The sequence below is a fragment of the Mangifera indica genome, chromosome 3 (genome assembly GCF_011075055.1).
Source record: "Mangifera indica cultivar Alphonso chromosome 3, CATAS_Mindica_2.1, whole genome shotgun sequence".
NCBI classification, from domain to species: Eukaryota; Viridiplantae; Streptophyta; class Magnoliopsida; order Sapindales; family Anacardiaceae; genus Mangifera; species Mangifera indica.
The window spans coordinates 21355095-21372731 of record NC_058139.1 but is presented as its reverse complement, the minus strand read 5'-3'; the positions used below and the strand labels follow the sequence as shown (position 1 = coordinate 21372731).

Sequence of the window (17637 nt, the reverse complement as noted above, 5' to 3'; positions counted from 1 at the left end):
CTTCACCAACACCAGGTGAGTTGTTCTTTTCGATGACGATGCTGATGAGGATGGCCAGAAAGAGGCCATGTCAGAGAGGATGAGACCATGCTTGGAGATCATCGGATAACTCTCTTCATCGTCAAAAAATTGAATCTGAAAAATTAGAAACCTTAGAAGGAAAAATGTTATTTTTGCAAACTTGGATTGAAGAAAAATTATTAGTTTTTTAGGGTTTATAAAGGAAAAATAATATACCTAACGGACTCAGTTAATTTTAATCGCCTATAGGTGGTTAAATGAGATTTTTAAAGTTGGGGGACATTTGAACTATCAGCATACTTTGGGGGGTGGTGTGGGTGGTGGGGGTGTGAAGCTATGTGGGGTTGGCCAAGCCGTTGCATTCGTTTGTCTCTGTCGGCCCGACCCGACTACTAAATTTTATACAAAAGCCAAACCCATTCATCAACACAAGCCAAGACCCCCTTCTCTCCCAATTCTGCACGAAATTAAAATCCAATATCCGCCGAAAAAATTAAAATCAAAAAAATCAAAATCTGAAGATGGAGAGAAGGCAGAAGTTGAGATTGTTAGCGACGTACATGATCGTAGCTATTGTTGTGAATTTGATCGGCCGTATCTCGTCCCTTTCGGTGGTGGTGAACGAAGAAGAATGCGTATACGAGTACGTCATTTACGAAGGCGACACCGTTTCGGGAAATTTCGTCGTAGTTGACCACGATGTCTTCTGGGGCTCCGATCATCCTGGCATAGATTTTACTGTAAGCATGCACATTGTCTGCAATTTTACTAGATCGAATTGTTATTGACTGATTTTAACTGCTTCAGGTTGACCTTTTTTTTGAAATTTTTTCAGTTTTATGGTTTTTATTCAATTAAGGGTTATTGGGATGGAATTATTCCCAGTTTGGTTTAAAAAAACAATTTTGTCATTGTTGAAGTTGAGAAAAATCTTAAAGAAACCTCTGCGCTTCTAGGGTTGATAATAATAAAACAATTTTATCAATTTTCCCTCATAGGTTGAATCTTTTGTATTTGAAATGGATTATTATCCATTTCAACCAGGAGCGGTTTGCATTTTCTGCCTGCAAAAATATTATATTTTAAAGGCCAAGTGAAAAACAACAAAAGTTTTTCATGGCGAAACTTGAATAGAATTATCTTTTTATCATTTGAACCCATTTATATTATTATTGAATGTTAATCATGTTTTCTTTTTCCCGTTGTCTTTCACTCAGGTGACATCTCCTGCGGGAAATGTAGTGCAAACTTTGAAAGGGACATCCGGGGACAAGTTTGAATTTAAAGCCCCACACGGTGGAATGTACAAGTTTTGTTTTCGCAATCCCTTTTCAACACCAGAATCAGTTTCTTTCCACATTCATGTGGGCCACATTCCCAGTGAACATAACCTTGCCAAAGATGGTTTGTCCTATTCATGTTGATGTGTTTTTAGGGTATTATGATACTTAATATCTACATATGTATTAATTTAGGCTGTACATTACTACCAGATATACTGTTTCTATTCTTGTAGGTGCAACTGTGTTTGCTAGTTGAATTTTGTTTGCCTAAGCAATGTTTCTGTTGCAGATGCTCTCTGTACTATTCTCTATTTTGATCTATATCTTACATTTAACTGGCTGTGTTGTAGAACATTTGGACCCTATTAGTGTAAAAATTGCTGAGCTGAGGGAGGCTTTGGAGTCTGTTACAGCAGAGCAAAAATACTTAAAAGCACGTGATGCTCGACATCGTCATAGTAAGATTATTCTTTTCTTGATTATCTTTCCCTTTTTGAATTGGATTGTTTGTGAATATATGAGTATGCTATTTCTGGTAATTTCCTGAATATATGTCTATTTATGAACATATTTGATGGAGTCTTAGAGATCAGTTTACCAATCCCTAAATGAGTGTTTACACTTTTTCGAGTGCATTTTGGAGAATCATGAAGTTAACTTAGTCGATGGTAGTGCTATATATTTGAGCATCAGTGTATTACACAACTTAGAAGATCCTCGTTCTTGTCGTATGAAAAAGGCTTGATATATAAGCATTGCAAGTAATGTTTGGTTCATGCAAACTAGAGTTTGTGAGTGTAAATCTGCTGTGCTTGTTGCTGTTGCAACTCGCTTAGCTAGTAATGTCTCATTGTGCAACAAGAAGCGTAGACTTAGATCTAGTTTACAGCTGAGGGGATGGCAAGAACTAACTTGTATTGTATGACCCATAATTTTCCATTTTCAGCCAAAACTAAAAGTTTTTGAGTCAACATTTATGATTATCACTACTGCATGAGTGATTTGATCTATATGGTATAGATAGGGTAGACTGTAGAAAATAGAGTAAGAATTCCCAAGTTGTATTGTGAAAGTTTAGGGATTTTAAAACAATTCCAAAGTTCATTGAGATGTCATCTTAACTTTTAAGAAACTGATATCAGCCTTGAGAAAGACAATCATTTAAATTTTTCCAAGATCGTACAACATGTCAGCATTTGTTTTAAGGAACTGATAGCAACCTCAAGGTCAAGATAAAATCATTTTCCTTTCCTCTGTGCTACATAGCTTTTCTGAAGCGTTAATCATCCTCTTTCAACTGTATGGTTCAAAGGATCTGGCAATATCTGTAATCAATAGTTTGCCTCCTCCATCTCCATAGGAGCTTACCACTTTGTTCATATGTTATTTTTTCTTTTAACAATTACCCAGGGATAAATATTCCAGATTTTGTTACAGTTGTAGATTCGTATTGGGGTCATAAACAAATTTTCATTTACTTGGTTGTTTCTAGCTTACATTTTATCTTGTTCCTGTTATATTGAGGATGCAAAATAGATATGTATGATGCTGATGCTGTTTGCACCTTATCCAAGGAAATTGACTCACAACTCAAATAACCCACCTTGTCTCATCTCTGGTTCAGTGTAAAACGTGAATTGTGTTCACATGTCTGATAAATGTTACTGATAGGTACCTGAGAAAGTTCCAGCAGCAGCTCCCCTTGAAAGCTGGCGAATCCCAAAATGTGTGATGAAATTCCCGATCAACGCATACTATTTCCCTGCAATAAGAACCTGCTCTTATATGGGATATTCTGTAACAGGCTTGATTATTCCATTCACCTCAACTCATTTCAACATTCCAAATCAGATACATAAGTGAATACAAGCACGCATAAACAAAAGCTTCATTCTATTATCATAATTCCAAAAGTTACATGTGTATACATTTTGATCACTGAATCATTGAATATAGAGGCTTCAAAAGATTACAGTTGCACAGTAATTGTTTTTCAGAAGAATTTCAGATACACTGTTATATAACAAAATAACCTACAAAAGACTCCTAGGCACTTCGAGAGGCCCTTTCTCCCTCCTAACCTGCGCTATCTTTCTTTCTTACTTTTTTTCTGTCCCTTCAGTCTGTCTTTTCTCCCTTTTGTTGCTCCCAGCTACCAACTCTCTCACAAAGGTGTCCTGCTCCTTCACTGTGATTGGCTGCACTGATTCCTGTAAACTTGCTCCCTGCTTGAGTTCCACATTATCAATTGTACTCATTTCTTTAGCTCCCTCTTTGTTGTTTATTTGGGCCTTCTTTTTACGTGGAATGTAAACCCGAGACCTAACATTACCCCTCCCATCGAGAGGCACCTTGTCCTCAAGGTGGAAATGAGGAAAGGCTTGTTTGAAAGTTGAGAAAGGCTCCCAAGAATTTTCATGATCCGGCAGATTTTTCCATTTGATCAAAAGTTCTAGCTCCCCTTGACTAGAGTAACGATGCCCCCGCACTTCCAAAGGATGCAGCTCCAATTCTCCACTTTCAGACATACAATCAGGCAACGGTTGGCTAACTACAGCGGGTCCAACTTGTTTCTTGAGTTGTGACACATGAAATACAGAATGTATTTTGGCTGTGGAAGGAAGTAGGATGCGGTAAGCGACTGTACCCACTCTTTCCAATATTTCAAATGGCCCGTAAAAACGAGGGCTAAGTTTTTCATTGGGGCGTCTAGCAAGCGATCGGAAACGATATGGCTGCATCTTTAGAAACACACGATCTCCTACATTATACCTCACATCTCTCCTTTTACGATCCGCAAATTTTTTCATCTTCTCTTGAGCTTTACATAAATTATCTTTTAGCTCATCAAGAATATCATTCCTCTCCTTTATCATTGCATTAATCTCTTCAACTTTCGATACTTCCTCCACCCACCGAAGCAAGGTTGGCGGATCTCTTCCATAAAGGGCTTTGAAAGGTGTCATCCCGGTGGAACCATTATATGTTGAGTTGAACCAATATTCAGCCCAGGGTAACCATTTTGGCCACTGTTTAGGCTGCCTGAAACAGAAACAGCGTAAGTAGGTTTCCAAACTACGATTCACTACCTCGGTTTGACCGTCGGATTGAGGATGGTAGGCCGAACTGAATTTCAAGGTGGTTCCTGCCGCTTTAAATAGATCACTCCAAAACTGACTCAGAAAGATCCTATCACGGTCCGAAACAATGGAATGCGGAAAGCCATGTAATCTTACCACCTCATTGACAAATTTTTGAGCTACTTCCTTAGCTGTGAAAGGATGTCGTAGAGCTACAAAATGGCAATATTTGGTCAGTCTATCAACCACAACCATAATGGTGTCAACATTGGCAGCTTTCGGAAGGCCTGAAATGAAATCCATGGAGACGTCTTCCCACACGCTAGAAGGCATTGGAAGCGGCTGTAGAAGACCAGCTGGTGACATGGCCTCATACTTCATTCGCTGACAAATTTCGCATTCAGCCACGTATTTTCGAATATCAAACTTCATTCCCTCCCAAAACAACACAGTCGAAAGCCTTTTATATGTTCGAAAAAAACCAGAGTGCCCTCCACAGGGTGTGGCATGGAACTCAGCAAGAAATTTTGGGATAAAGATAGAGGTTTTTGAAAGAACCAGCTTACCTTTATAGAATAGCCTTCCTCGTTTCAACTCATAGCCAGGATGTGAATTAGAATTGCAGAGCAAGTCTTGTAGCACACTCTGTAATTTGGCGTCTTCAGCAACCTCTTGGTCAACTGTCTCAAGTCCTACGGTTTGCACAGCTGACACTGCCCATATTTCTCCTTCAAAATTTGGGTGTCTGGATAAGGCATCAGCAGCCTTATTTTCGCACCCTGGTTTATATTGAATTTCAAAATCGAACCCCATCATTTTTGAGATCCACCTCTGCTGGTCAGCTCCAATAACTTTTTGATCCGTAAGAAACCGCAGACTTCGTTGATCCGTTCGAACTATAAAATGCCTTCCAAGCAAATAATGCCTCCACTTCTGAAAAGCCATTACAATCGCCATTAATTCACGCTCATACACAGATTTATTCCGAGTATTCGCTGAGATTGCTTTGCTTATGTAGGCAATTGGCCTCCCTTCTTGCATCAAAACAGCACCTAATCCAGCATTCGAAGCATCTGTTTCGATCACAAAATCTCGAGAGAAATCAGGGGTAGCTAGAACCGGCACAGTCATCATTGCTTCTTTTAACTTTTCGAATGCTTGAGTGACCTCACCATTCCACAAGAACGAATTTTTCTTAAGAAGTCGTGTAAGCGGTTCCGCTATCTTGCCATAACCCTTTACGAATCGCCGGTAGTAGCCCGTAAGCCCCAAAAAACCCCTCAATTCTCTCAATTCCTTTGGTAAGGGCCATTCTTTCATTGCCTGTACCTTTTTTGGGTCTGCTTCAACTCCTTCAGCGGACACTATATGGCCTAAGTACTCCAACCGTTTCTGTCCAAAGGCACACTTCTTAAGGTTTACTACTAGATGATGGTTTCTCAGTAGCTGTAAGACCACTCGGAGATGCTGCAAGTGTTGATCAAATTGTTTGCTGTAGACTAAGATGTCGTCGAAGAAAACAAGAACGAATCGTCTCAAATAGGGTCTAAAAATTTCATTCATTAGCCCTTGAAAAGTCGCAGGTGCATTGGAGAGTCCGAACGGCATCACTAAAAATTCGTAGTGGCCGTTGTGAGTTCGAAAAGCTGTCTTTTCTACGTCATCCTCCCTTACTCGAATTTGGTGGTACCCCGACTTGAGATCAAATTTGCTAAATATCACAGCACCCGACAATTCATCCAGCAGCTCATCTATGGCTGGAATAGGAAATTTATCTGGTATTGTAATTCGATTGAGAGCACGGTAGTCTACACAGAATCTCCATCCCCCATCCTTTTTCCTTACCAACAGCACTGGGCTTGCGAATGGGCTGTTGCTAGGACGTATAATTCCTGCAGCCATCATCTCTTTTACTATTTTTTCTATTTCGTTTTTTTGGAAATATGGGTAGCGGTAGGGTCGCAAATTAGGGGGTTGTGCCGACGGCATTAAGCGAATGGAGTGGTCTTGGTCACGCCTCGGAGGAAGCCCCATCGGTTCCCTGAATAAATCATGATATTCCTCCAACAGCTCTTTTAATTTTTCTTCTGTTTCTATAATTCCACCATTTCCCGAATGAACCATTCCACAGAACTCCAGCCAAAATCCTTCCCCTCCTTCTTGCATAGCGCCAACTAAAGTTCTCAAAGAAGCTTCGAGGCGGTACAGAGCTGCCTCCCCCTTTACAATGACCTTTCTACCTTCCCATTGAAACTTCATTGTTTGTAACCTCCAATTGACTTTTACTTCACCCAATTTGCATAACCAATCCATACCTAAAATTATATCCACACTACCCAAGTCAAACGGAAAAAAATTTTGTGTCACTATGATGCCTTGAAATGTGAGGTTCACTTTATCACATCTCCCTATTCCTTTTACCTTTCTTTCATCTCCAAGAGTAACAGCAAACCGAGCAGGGGTGACAGCCAAATGGAGTTCCTCCACTAATCTTCTAGAAATAAAACTGTGGGTAGCCCCACTATCCACCAAAATTATCACTTCCTTCCCTTTCACTAGTCCAGAAAATTTCATCGTACGGGAGGTGTCCAGCCCAACAACAGAGCTGGAGTTCAAAGATAATTCCATCTCTTTCTCTTCCACACTAGCTCCGATCTCTTCCTCCAACTCCTCTATCTCACCGCTATCATCTTCAGAGGCAATCATAATTCGAAGTTGACGCAGCTTGCACTTGTGTCCGGGACTATATTTCTCATCACACCTGAAGCATAAGCCCTTTTCTAACTTTGAACGAAATTCCTCGTCGGAGAGCCGTCGAAAATTTCCATCGCGTCGAGGCTGAGTCACGGCGGTGCCTGAGTTACTCGCTCCACGATTGGACGAAGACGCAGCAGAATGCGAAGTAGGGATCGCACGATTGGGTGAGAAATTTTGCTGAGTTAATTGGGGGCGGTTTGGGCCTAGTTGGGTCGGATTGAGGGAGATTGGGTTGGGTCGTTGGGCCGGGTTAAAGGCATCAGTATGCAAGCTGCCAGGTTGGGTTATAGAAACAGACCTGTGAACAGTTGGGCCTGGTGAAAAAAAAGTTTGAGATTGGCGGGCTGAGATTGGGCTTGGATTTTTCGGGTTTGGGCGGGTATAATATGACCCAGGTCTGGCATCAATCAGCCAGTTCTTCTCTTCTACCTCTTGAGCTCTGGCCATGGCTTCTTTCAATGTCGACGGTCGGAATAGCTTGACCTCTGCCTTGATTTCTCTTCTCAAACCATTCATAAAGGCTGACATAAGGACCTCTCCAGATGCATCAGCCAACGGCGCTGATATTGCTTCGAACTCACTTCGGTACTCCTCAACAGAGCCCATTTGTCGTAGGGCCATTAAATCTTCATACAGGGAGCCCTCCTGTGCTGGTCTGAATCGAAGGAGGATTTCCCTTTTTAATTCGTTCCAATCGGTGAAAGGCTGACGCGTGTTATTCCACTGAAACCACCTCAGTGCTTTACCGTCCATGCAAACTCCAGCAGCAACCATCTTTTCACGATCATTTACCCTGTTGACAGAGAAATACTGCTCTGCCCGAAATATCCAACCTACAGGGTCCTCTCCAATGAACACCGGTAATTCCAATCGACGGTGAATGAGCTCTCGTCGTCCTTCGCCGATGTTGTCAACGACTTGGTCTCTTGGTCCTCTCTCTCTCTCTACGTTTCCTGGTTCTTCGGTGGCATTAGGTGGTGGAGGCGTAGTTGTTCTCACTGGCGATGATCGCGTCGGCGACAAAGGTGGCTCCATCGGAGCCTTGCCCTTGTCAGAGGTTCCTGCTTCCTTGGCAACCAACAGTTCTCTGACTTCACGCAGATACGCTTTCATTGTTTCCATTCCAGTCTCCACTCCCTCTAATCTTGCGCTTGAGTTCACCACATTACTGTTCATTTCCTCTAACCTCCCATCAAACCTATCTAGTCTGTCTTTCATCATCTCCATCTCCTTTTCCAATCCATCCACTTTGGCCTCCATCCTAGTCATTGTGCTCTGATACCAAGTGATAGGTACCTGAGAAAGTTCCAGCAGCAGCTCCCCTTGAAAGCTGGCGAATCCCAAAATGTGTGATGAAATTCCCGATCAACGCATACTATTTCCCTGCAATAAGAACCTGCTCTTATATGGGATATTCTGTAACAGGCTTGATTATTCCATTCACCTCAACTCATTTCAACATTCCAAATCAGATACATAAGTGAATACAAGCACGCATAAACAAAAGCTTCATTCTATTATCATAATTCCAAAAGTTACATGTGTATACATTTTGATCACTGAATCATTGAATATAGAGGCTTCAAAAGATTACAGTTGCACAGTAATTGTTTTTCAGAAGAATTTCAGATACACTGTTATATAACAAAATAACCTACAAAAGACTCCTAGGCACTTCGAGAGGCCCTTTCTCCCTCCTAACCTGCGCTATCTTTCTTTCTTACTTTTTTTCTGTCCCTTCAGTCTGTCTTTTCTCCCTTTTGTTGCTCCCAGCTACCAACTCTCTCACAAAGGTGTCCTGCTCCTTCACTGTGATTGGCTGCACTGATTCCTGTAAACTTGCTCCCTGCTTGAGTTCCACATTATCAATTGTACTCATTTCTTTAGCTCCCTCTTTGTTGTTTATTTGGGCCTTCTTTTTACGTGGAATGTAAACCCGAGACCTAACAGTTACATTCCCTGAATACTGCTATTCTGTTAACCAAATCATGGATAAAGATTCACTATAACATGCGAATTGTGTATTTTTCAGGCTTTCATATAAAAGCGTGTTGGTCATCCAAGTGCTGGAGCCTTGGCACTTTGGATTTCATGGTGTCTGATGTGTGTCTAGGCAGGCTTTCAAATATTATTGTCCCTCCTAAGTTGTGTCCAGTACTTTCTGTTTTTGCATTACAAATATTGAAAATCAATTAAAAACACTTCTCTTGTTTTTTATTATTTTGATATTTGAAGTTTAAATTATGTAGCTGCTAACTGATTGCTTGAATTGTGTATTCATTTTTATTATTATATTTTTCTTGCGCTGCAGCAAATGAGAGCACAAGGAAGCGTCTTTTAGGCTACACAATCGGAGAGTACCTTTTATTTGCTGCTGCAAGTGCACTTCAAGTTGCATATATTCGCCGTCTCTTTAGCAAATCAGTTGCATACAACCGGGTTTAAGACATGGCTGCGGCAAGTTCACTTCAAGTCATCTATATCGCTTTCACTTTAGCAAGCCAGTAGCATACTACAGGGTTTAAGACATCTTATCATCGTTTGTCTGTTTTATTAACAAGCAGATGGATGTCACGGACAGGTTTAGGAAAACTTGTGCACTCTATGACTAATGATGTGTTGGCTCACTTAACTTTTTTTTTTCATGTATTTTATTTAGTTCATTAAATGTTAAGTTGTTGGACCTCTAAAACAGTCGCATGCTTCGATAGTGTATTGCATAATGGGTAAAGCCCAATAAAAAAAAAACTAGAAACCTTTCTATGAGCGATTCTAAGTTTTAGCTTTTGGGATCATTAGGGTTTTTTGAATCTGAATTGATGAAAGTTTAGGTGGAGCCCAGAGGCACCAAAAAGGATTTTTTTTTTTTTTCCCCTTTCTTTTGGTTGTGGGAATGAAACATGAAAGCTAAAATGTGCAGTGTGGTGTGTCAATGAACTCTGTGCATTTTCCAGAAGTAATTCTCCAGGCATAATTTTTTTGAATTATGTGTATCTTTTTTTTAATATACAAATAAATATATACATGATAAGTTATTATGTGATTAAATATTATTTTATTTTTGATTTAAAATTATTTAAATCATTTGATGATATATGTTAAATATAGTAATTCATATATTTAAAATAGATATACATAATTTTATCGATTTAGATTTGGCAATAAGGATATTCTAGGGGGAGGTAAGATAATAATTGTGGTATCCTTCCACAATTATGTTTAGAAACCTCACTCTTGTTATTCCTACTGCTCTTGTAGATCGTACTGATTGTTGGACTGGTCGGATCTGGAATTAGGGGCAAATTTGTTTTGCGATTGTTCCAAAAGCGGCTGTTGATTGAGATGAAATGCAATTGGATTATCAAAATGATGAAATGTTATTATATAATTAAAAAATTAAAAAAAAAAAAAATATATTTAATCACATAATTATATATTATTATTTAGATATAAAATTAATACACAAAATCTATATACATAATATTATTGATTCAAAATTATTATTATTATTATTATTATTATTATTATATTTAACCCATGCTTGTACCCATTACTGATTGCCACGCCATCAACTATTTGTGGCTCTAACTTATCAATTATTATTAAGGCCAAAGGACTATTTCCCATCCAAACTATGCTGAATTATCAAAATTCTCCCTACTAATTATGAAAATACCATTTACTCACTCATGAATAGTTAAAATTAACGATAGTAAGGGTAAAATCGTTATTTTTATATTTAATATTAAAAATAAACTTAAATATGATTTCATTTTTCCCCCTAAATTTAAAAAACTAACTTTTTTCTCCTAAACCAAGTTTGAAAAAATTACATTTTCCCTCCCTGGGGTTTAGTTTCCAAACCCATTCACTTTCTCCGATGTCATCGTCGACCGTCTCTCCCTCCCGACGGTTTCTCTTCCACCCACGGCTCATCTCAACTCCACCCCAACCCATCCGACGTCGAGAGACGTCGTCTAGAAAAAGAAATTATCCTTCCAGACGATGAAGACGAGATCGATCGATTTAATAATTAATTAAATACTTGTTTGTTTTTTTCAATTGACTAGTACGTTACTTATTATATAAAAAAATTTGATTATATATTATATTATATTAGATTTAATAATTAATTAAATATTTTACATTTAAATTATTATATTGATTTTCTATATGAGATTTGTGAAAAGTACAAAAATTATTATAATATTATTATATTTTTAAAAGCGTATTATTGATAATGTATCGTATTAAACCTGTATATACACGTTTCACACTTTTCTCATATGAAAATTTTAGAGACATTTTTTACAAATGTATTTTTCATTATTCATTGTATTATACTTGTATAATTCATGTATTATTTTTTTTCGTTCCGTATTTACTAACTAAGGTTGAAATACACATGAGAGAGTGGCCATTATTTGTGTGGGTAGGAATCATAATATTCCAAAGAAAAGAATTTGGTTTACCTTTGTGCATAGTATTGAAAAGGGGGTGACTGTCATCCGACTCTTTATATTTGACTAATTTGATGATTAATTGAGCACTCAATTAAAGGTGTCAGGAGATAAGGTTTAACCCGTTGAGAGGAGCATATCCATTTGAGTACAACCAAGACATTATAAGATGTAAAGGACTTGATCGTATCTGGTATCGGTCATATCAACAAATAAAATAACTACAAAATATTGATGTGGTGATGGTAGTGACGACTAAGATGGACAACACTGATGATAATGATAAAATGATGATGTTGTAATAATCATGATGGTGATGGCAAAAATGAAAATCTATCGATTGGTGACAACAAATGTAAGTGCATATCATCATCTTCTTTTATTGGATTTAGTTAGAGTTTTTTTTTTTTTTTTTTTCCACTAGAGGTGGTGATTAATGTGTTGGTGGCGAAGGTGAAGCTGGAGGCGGAGATGAGGGAAATAGATGAGGAGAAAAAAAATTATAAAAGAGTAAAAATATATTGAAAAAAAAAATATCATTGTAATTATATTTAAAGTTAATTTAAGATATTTTTGTAACAAAAAAGATAATAAATTGTTAATTAATATTTGTATTAGGTAACGAAGACATTTTTATAATTTTAATGAAACAACAAACTAATTATTTAAAGTGAAATCAAATGGTTTATACGGATTGAATTGACGGATAGATGGAAGATAATCTTTTCAAATTTGAAAGATTGAAATTATAGTTTCATTTGCCACGGTATCAAATTATGCTCTAAGCACCTTCCTCATTACTTGATCGTAAATCCTCGCGTCATCATAAATCATCTTGCTAAACTTTCATACTACCGGCTTCACATTTTTCTTCAGTCACAAACAAATCTTGCGTTTTGCTGATCAGAGAAGACAAAATGTTGGTTGTGTTTGAAAAATCAGTGGCCAAGAGCTCGGAGGCTCTGCGTAGCCCACAACCAGACTCGGTTATGGTACTCAAAGAAGAGTCATTGGCTAAACACTTGGCTCTCTTCACTCTGCCTCTGTCACCGTCAATCTTGGCTCCGCCGGCCTCATGGCTTACTCTCTTGACAAGCTGAACCCTCTTTTACTGTTTCCTTTCTTGTTAGGCTTATATCATCTATTTCCTCAGTGCTCACTATCATGTTCATGACTTCTATGCTTCGTTGGACACTGGACTCAAATACTGTTATAAGTATTTCCAAAAACTAAGTTATAATGAAGCTATACAACATTGCTTACTGTTTAAACTAAGCCTTGGCTGCTTGTTACATACCACGGACTAATATTAATTTGCACAAACACTTGCCGATCTTTCCTATATTGTTTGTATGATTGACACTTAGTTACTGTTAATTATGGGAAGGATTTTTCTCCTCTTCCGTTCGATCTTAATGATCATGTATATTGAACAAGCCTCAGACTCAGACCAAAATTAAGTAATGGAATGTTTTCTAGGGAAGCACTCTCCTTGTTGAGGTTGGAGAATGTTAATTGAAAACATAACTGAATTGAAGTTTAATTCTTTCCGCTGCAGAAATTAAAAACAACAATTTGTCCTTACAAAACTTTGCGCAAGCATTACTACTTACTAGAGGACACGGTGATGAAACATCCTTTAATTTTGCTGCTTCTGATGATGCCAAAAGAACTGCGCTGAACTTTTGGTTAGTCCTTCGCATCGGCGATGCCCCCTGGTGTTATCTGAAATACGTAATTTTGTCAAGAAAAACTTCTGAAAAATGACAATTACCTTCTTAACAGTTGGTTTAAAACTTTACGATTTCCTTCATGCTGAGTCAGGTTTCTTAGTGCGATGTATATGCATCATGTTTATATTGAAAAGTTCATTAACTTAGTAAGGTAAGGATATTGCTTCAGCTTCAGGCAGATTTGGGGCATCGAAAACCTTGCAGACACGTTGTTCACCTTTGCCTTTTCGAAACATCAATCTTATTGTAGCTGCATGAGCAAGCACATGCCCTCCCGCTGGTTTCTTTGGATCTGATATGAACATTCCACCTCCTGGATCAGCTATGACTGCAACAGTCCAGCAAAATCTTTTAGATATCATACAATAAATGAGGCCAAATTGTTGAAATTACATCAAGTTTGTTGACTACTGCCTACTATAGTCTGCTCCTATTAGCGCAGGGCTTTAATGGTTTCAACTTCTGGGTGAAAAACTACCCCGAATTTGTAAAGTTAAGGCGCAAAGCTGTGATTTAAATGGCTTATGCTATCTGAAAAGTTTCCTGCCTACAATACCACTAAAAAGAGGTCAACTAGATTTGCAATAGGTACCTTGGTTGGTCATGTAGACTGCAACGTTAAATTCCTCAGCTATCTTTGTCAATCTGGAGAGCATTTGTCCCAATTTTTGCTGCAAATGGCCAGTTGTTCATTTCGGGTAGAAAATCAAGATAAAGAAAAGATTGTATGTTCTAAGGTACTTTGGGCATCTAAAGAAATCTTGAAATAAACCTGCCGATCTGCAAGTTCACCTCTTCCTGTGAAATCTACTCGAAAAAGGGCAATCACTGAATCTACAATCTGAAAACATGTGCGCTCGTAAACATTAATTCACTGTACCTCACGATGGTCTCCTAGAATAATTCTCTTGACAAAAAACTCACCAGAAGTCTGAATGGTTCTTCGGACATTTTTGCAGCCAGACCAAGCAGGAGGTTATACTGATGCTCATATGTGTATGCACGAGCATAAATGATCTTTCACATAAAAAAAAATAATGATAACAACAAATAATGCTATGTGACCCTCTAGCAAATAAATATTTACATGGAGTGACGGAAAGATGCTGTTACATTGTCAAGGACAGCTCCAGGGTCCATTCCGAATCTTTCAGCTATGGGTACAATTCGGTCAGGGCGGCTGCGAGTACATACAGTTAAAGAAAAAATAAAGCATGGTGAAACTAGGTGATTTACATGAAAACAATCGTAATTTATTGTCATTAAGAGAAAAAAGTTAAAATTAGCTACAAGAATGAAATGTCACTTTTGGTTTTGAGAGAAAAAGGGGAACATACAAAGTTCCTTCTGTATCGATGTAAGCAACCTTCCCATTTCCACCTCGCATGTTTGTCGGAAGCTGCAGTAGGTGATTCGAATGCTCAATTCATCACACTATTTGAACATATTGTATTTCATTTTAGATGCGTAGTTTTCTGTTTCATCATGCTCAATGACTCAATGCCACTTACAAACCAGTCACTTGCTCGGGCTATAGAAGGACCAACAAAGTGCATATACCCCAGAACACACATATATCAACTGAGAGTTCATAGTTGCACCAACTTTCACAAACTATTAACCATACGGAGCATTCATAATCAAGTCAAGAAACTAACCTGCGTGGAAACACATAGAGTATGTGCAAGTTGTGTTTTGCCAGACCTGAATGAAAATTCAGTAGAAAGTGAACGAAATGAACGCATAAATATGAACCGACGTAAGTTAAATGATTATTAATATTCAACATAAACAGAAAAAGAGTTTGTGTTCCTCACCGAAACTCCCCAAAAGCTTCCGTAATAGCAAGAGTTTCAATCCCACCTTTTGAAAATTTATGGGCAAATCTTATAGAAAATTAAGAATGCATAAACGATAATGTAAACAAAATGGAACATCTCAAGAGAATAAGATTACCGCCCAGTAGTTCATCAAGAGCTTGGCTTCCTGTAGTGATTTTAATCACTGACTTCCTCTGCAAACAAAAATTAATTCCAGCTTTAGGTTCATTGTGGATAATAACTTCTACTAGGGAGAGCATTTGCGGAATCTCATGGAATCGGGGTATTAAAATGAGAAAAAAGTCAGACAAGGTCAGAGGCTTAGTTTTAATTTATAAATTAGTTGGAACGTACTCTGAGGAGAGCATCACTTCCAGTAATATAACCGAAATTCTGTAAATTAAAATTAAAAGTGAGAGATTGGGAAAACAATGAGTAACAAACATAAAAACCAAAATAAATCATATCTAGAGAGCACAAACCACTATCTTCTCTGCAGCTTCGCAGATTTTATCGACTTTTGCCTCGGACAATCCTTTGATTCCAGCCAAATGCTGTGAAAACGAAATTATAATTGATTTCTGGATCTCTAACAACAACATAAACTTGATTCGAAGATTGATCATACCTTCTTCGTGTGCATCATCAAGCCATTGCAGGTGTATATCCCCGCATCTTGAAGCTTCTTTATATCTCCTGCATTGATTCCTTGAGAGATCACTGCACGAATTGCACACAGTAAAGTCGTCTGATCAGTTAATAATCAGATGAAGTCAATCCTGCTCCGTCTGTTCCAGTGAAATTCGCTGGAAACTAACAATTCTTGTCAAAGCAGAGTACGATTCCGATTTAGAGTAAATTAATTTTCAAATATGATTTTATCTCTATATATGTACGTGAAACATTTGAAAATACACATCTGTTCATATTGTAAAGCTATATCAAACTCAACTGAGATTCTAGAATACACTAACAAGAAAAAGAAAATTCATAAACTCCGAATTATACAACTATAAAAGAAGACAAGTGAGAAACACAGCGTCGTGAATTCTAACACATAATTTCCCAGAAATAGGCCAAAAAAGACACTCAAAAGTTTCCTCAAACTAAATGATTTTCACTTAAAATACAAAACGGCGTGAATCGACGAGTTTAGTATAAATCGTATATTTCAAAAGCTTACATACGTTTATCAATTGCTTCGAACAAGTCCTCTTCGTCATCAATATCTTCTCTCTCCACAAGCTGTAGCTGGCTTTGTTCTTCGGCTCTGAGGCACACCAACACATGATACGATTAAACTTTGAGGTCTTAATATGTGTCGCAGAGTTAATGTGTATCTCATTTAAATCAAAAAGGAAAATGGAGTCAGATCTGTCAACTTACTTGAGAGTAGCAATCATCTTTCTTTTTAGTAGAGAAAATCTCTTCCGGACTTGTGTTTGTTTTTGCGTGTTTGGCTGGTGGTGTATAAGTAGTATTTTGAATTGTGAGTTGCTATTTTGAAATGTGAGAAAGGCATGAACTTTTATGGCGGGAATCGGATTCGAATAAGCTGCTTAAATTGGTTTTAAAAGGGGTTGAGGCACGTTTTCGTTTACATCACCAAACAGTTATATTTTTTATTACGTTATCAAATTTATAATCAATTTTAAAACCCCGTGAGTCTGATTATAGAGTGGGAGGTTTAAATTTAAGTTCTACTGAAATATTAAAATTATACTCTTAATTAATTTAATTTAATAATTACAAAATAATTTAAAATTTTATCTGTTCGATATAATTAACTTAATTTTAAAAGAATGATAAGCATACTATATATTTTTATTATAACTTCACTAGTATATTCTATCTTTTTGAAAGTTCTTTAATTAAAATGGCGTTTATTGATATTAAAAAATTATTTTTTAAATATATTTTGTTTATTAAAATTCTTTTAATTAAAATAATATTTTATTTAAATTCAAATAAATAATTTTATTACCATTTTCAAACTTTTAACTTATAATGTCTCTATTATAAAAAAACAAAACAATAAAATAATTTTGGTTAAATTTTGCTTACTTTGACTTTCAAGTTGTTTTATTTATTTAGAGAAATAGACTTAAATAGTAAAAATTGAGGTTTTTAAAGGTTATAAATGTCTGTTAACATACAAGTTATTTATGTTATTGTGTAAAATATTTATATCAATGTTAAAAAAATAATTATGTTGTTCCTATTTAATAATTTATAAAATTATGTGATTGTTTGATACTTCAATGAGTAATAATGAAAGTTAGATTTTTTAATAGAAAATTCAGAAAATTTAATAAATTTAATTAAAAAATAAAAAGGTTTAACTTATTTATTAAAAAAGAGTAATACTATATATACACATTTTTAATAAATAATTTGATATAATAGTTTGGTAGTTCTTAATGTTGTTATCTCGTTAATGATTTATACTTAGGAATATAATTTAGTTTTTTTTAATAGTAAAC

At 36.9% G+C, this 17637-nt stretch overlaps 2 protein-coding genes across 2 annotated transcripts; one reads left to right on the top strand and one right to left on the bottom strand.

Moving 5' to 3' along the window:
• Positions 1-445: 445 nt before the first annotated feature.
• On the top strand, positions 446-9907 carry LOC123211493 (transmembrane emp24 domain-containing protein p24beta3-like). Its single transcript, XM_044630258.1, has 4 exons — positions 446-761; positions 1239-1425; positions 1655-1762; positions 9453-9907. Exons 1-4 carry the CDS (start codon positions 543-545, stop codon positions 9584-9586), a joined length of 648 nt encoding a protein of 215 aa, XP_044486193.1. The 5' UTR covers positions 446-542; the 3' UTR covers positions 9587-9907.
• Positions 9908-13072: 3165 nt separating this feature from the next.
• On the bottom strand, positions 13073-16628 carry LOC123212319 (meiotic recombination protein DMC1 homolog). Its single transcript, XM_044631418.1, has 15 exons — positions 16541-16628; positions 16342-16424; positions 15783-15874; positions 15637-15708; positions 15509-15547; positions 15291-15348; positions 15152-15197; positions 14993-15038; positions 14672-14733; positions 14448-14514; positions 14259-14351; positions 14107-14175; positions 13927-14005; positions 13496-13662; positions 13073-13335 (listed from the first exon to the last, which is right to left on the bottom strand). Exons 1-15 carry the CDS (start codon positions 16555-16557, stop codon positions 13291-13293), a joined length of 1035 nt encoding a protein of 344 aa, XP_044487353.1. The 5' UTR covers positions 16558-16628; the 3' UTR covers positions 13073-13290.
• Between the last annotated feature and the right edge of the window lie 1009 nt (positions 16629-17637).

What these genes read in the sequence shown, in the direction of transcription:
- LOC123211493 (XM_044630258.1), top strand. Translation starts at nt 543, where the DNA reads ATGGAGAGAAGGCAGAAGTTGAGATTGTTAGCGACGTACATGATCGTA. An exon ending in ATCCTGGCATAGATTTTACT is followed by an intron (nt 762 to 1,238) that starts GTAAGCATGCAC and finishes TCTTTCACTCAG; the next exon opens with GTGACATCTCCTGCGGGAAA. An exon ending in TGATGCTCGACATCGTCATA is followed by an intron (nt 1,763 to 9,452) that starts GTAAGATTATTC and finishes CTTGCGCTGCAG; the next exon opens with CAAATGAGAGCACAAGGAAG.
- LOC123212319 (XM_044631418.1), bottom strand. An exon ending in AAGAACCATTCAGACTTCTG is followed by an intron (nt 14,176 to 14,258) that starts GTGAGTTTTTTG and finishes ACATGTTTTCAG; the next exon opens with ATTGTAGATTCAGTGATTGC. An exon ending in AGTCTACATGACCAACCAAG is followed by an intron (nt 13,663 to 13,926) that starts GTACCTATTGCA and finishes GGACTGTTGCAG; the next exon opens with TCATAGCTGATCCAGGAGGT.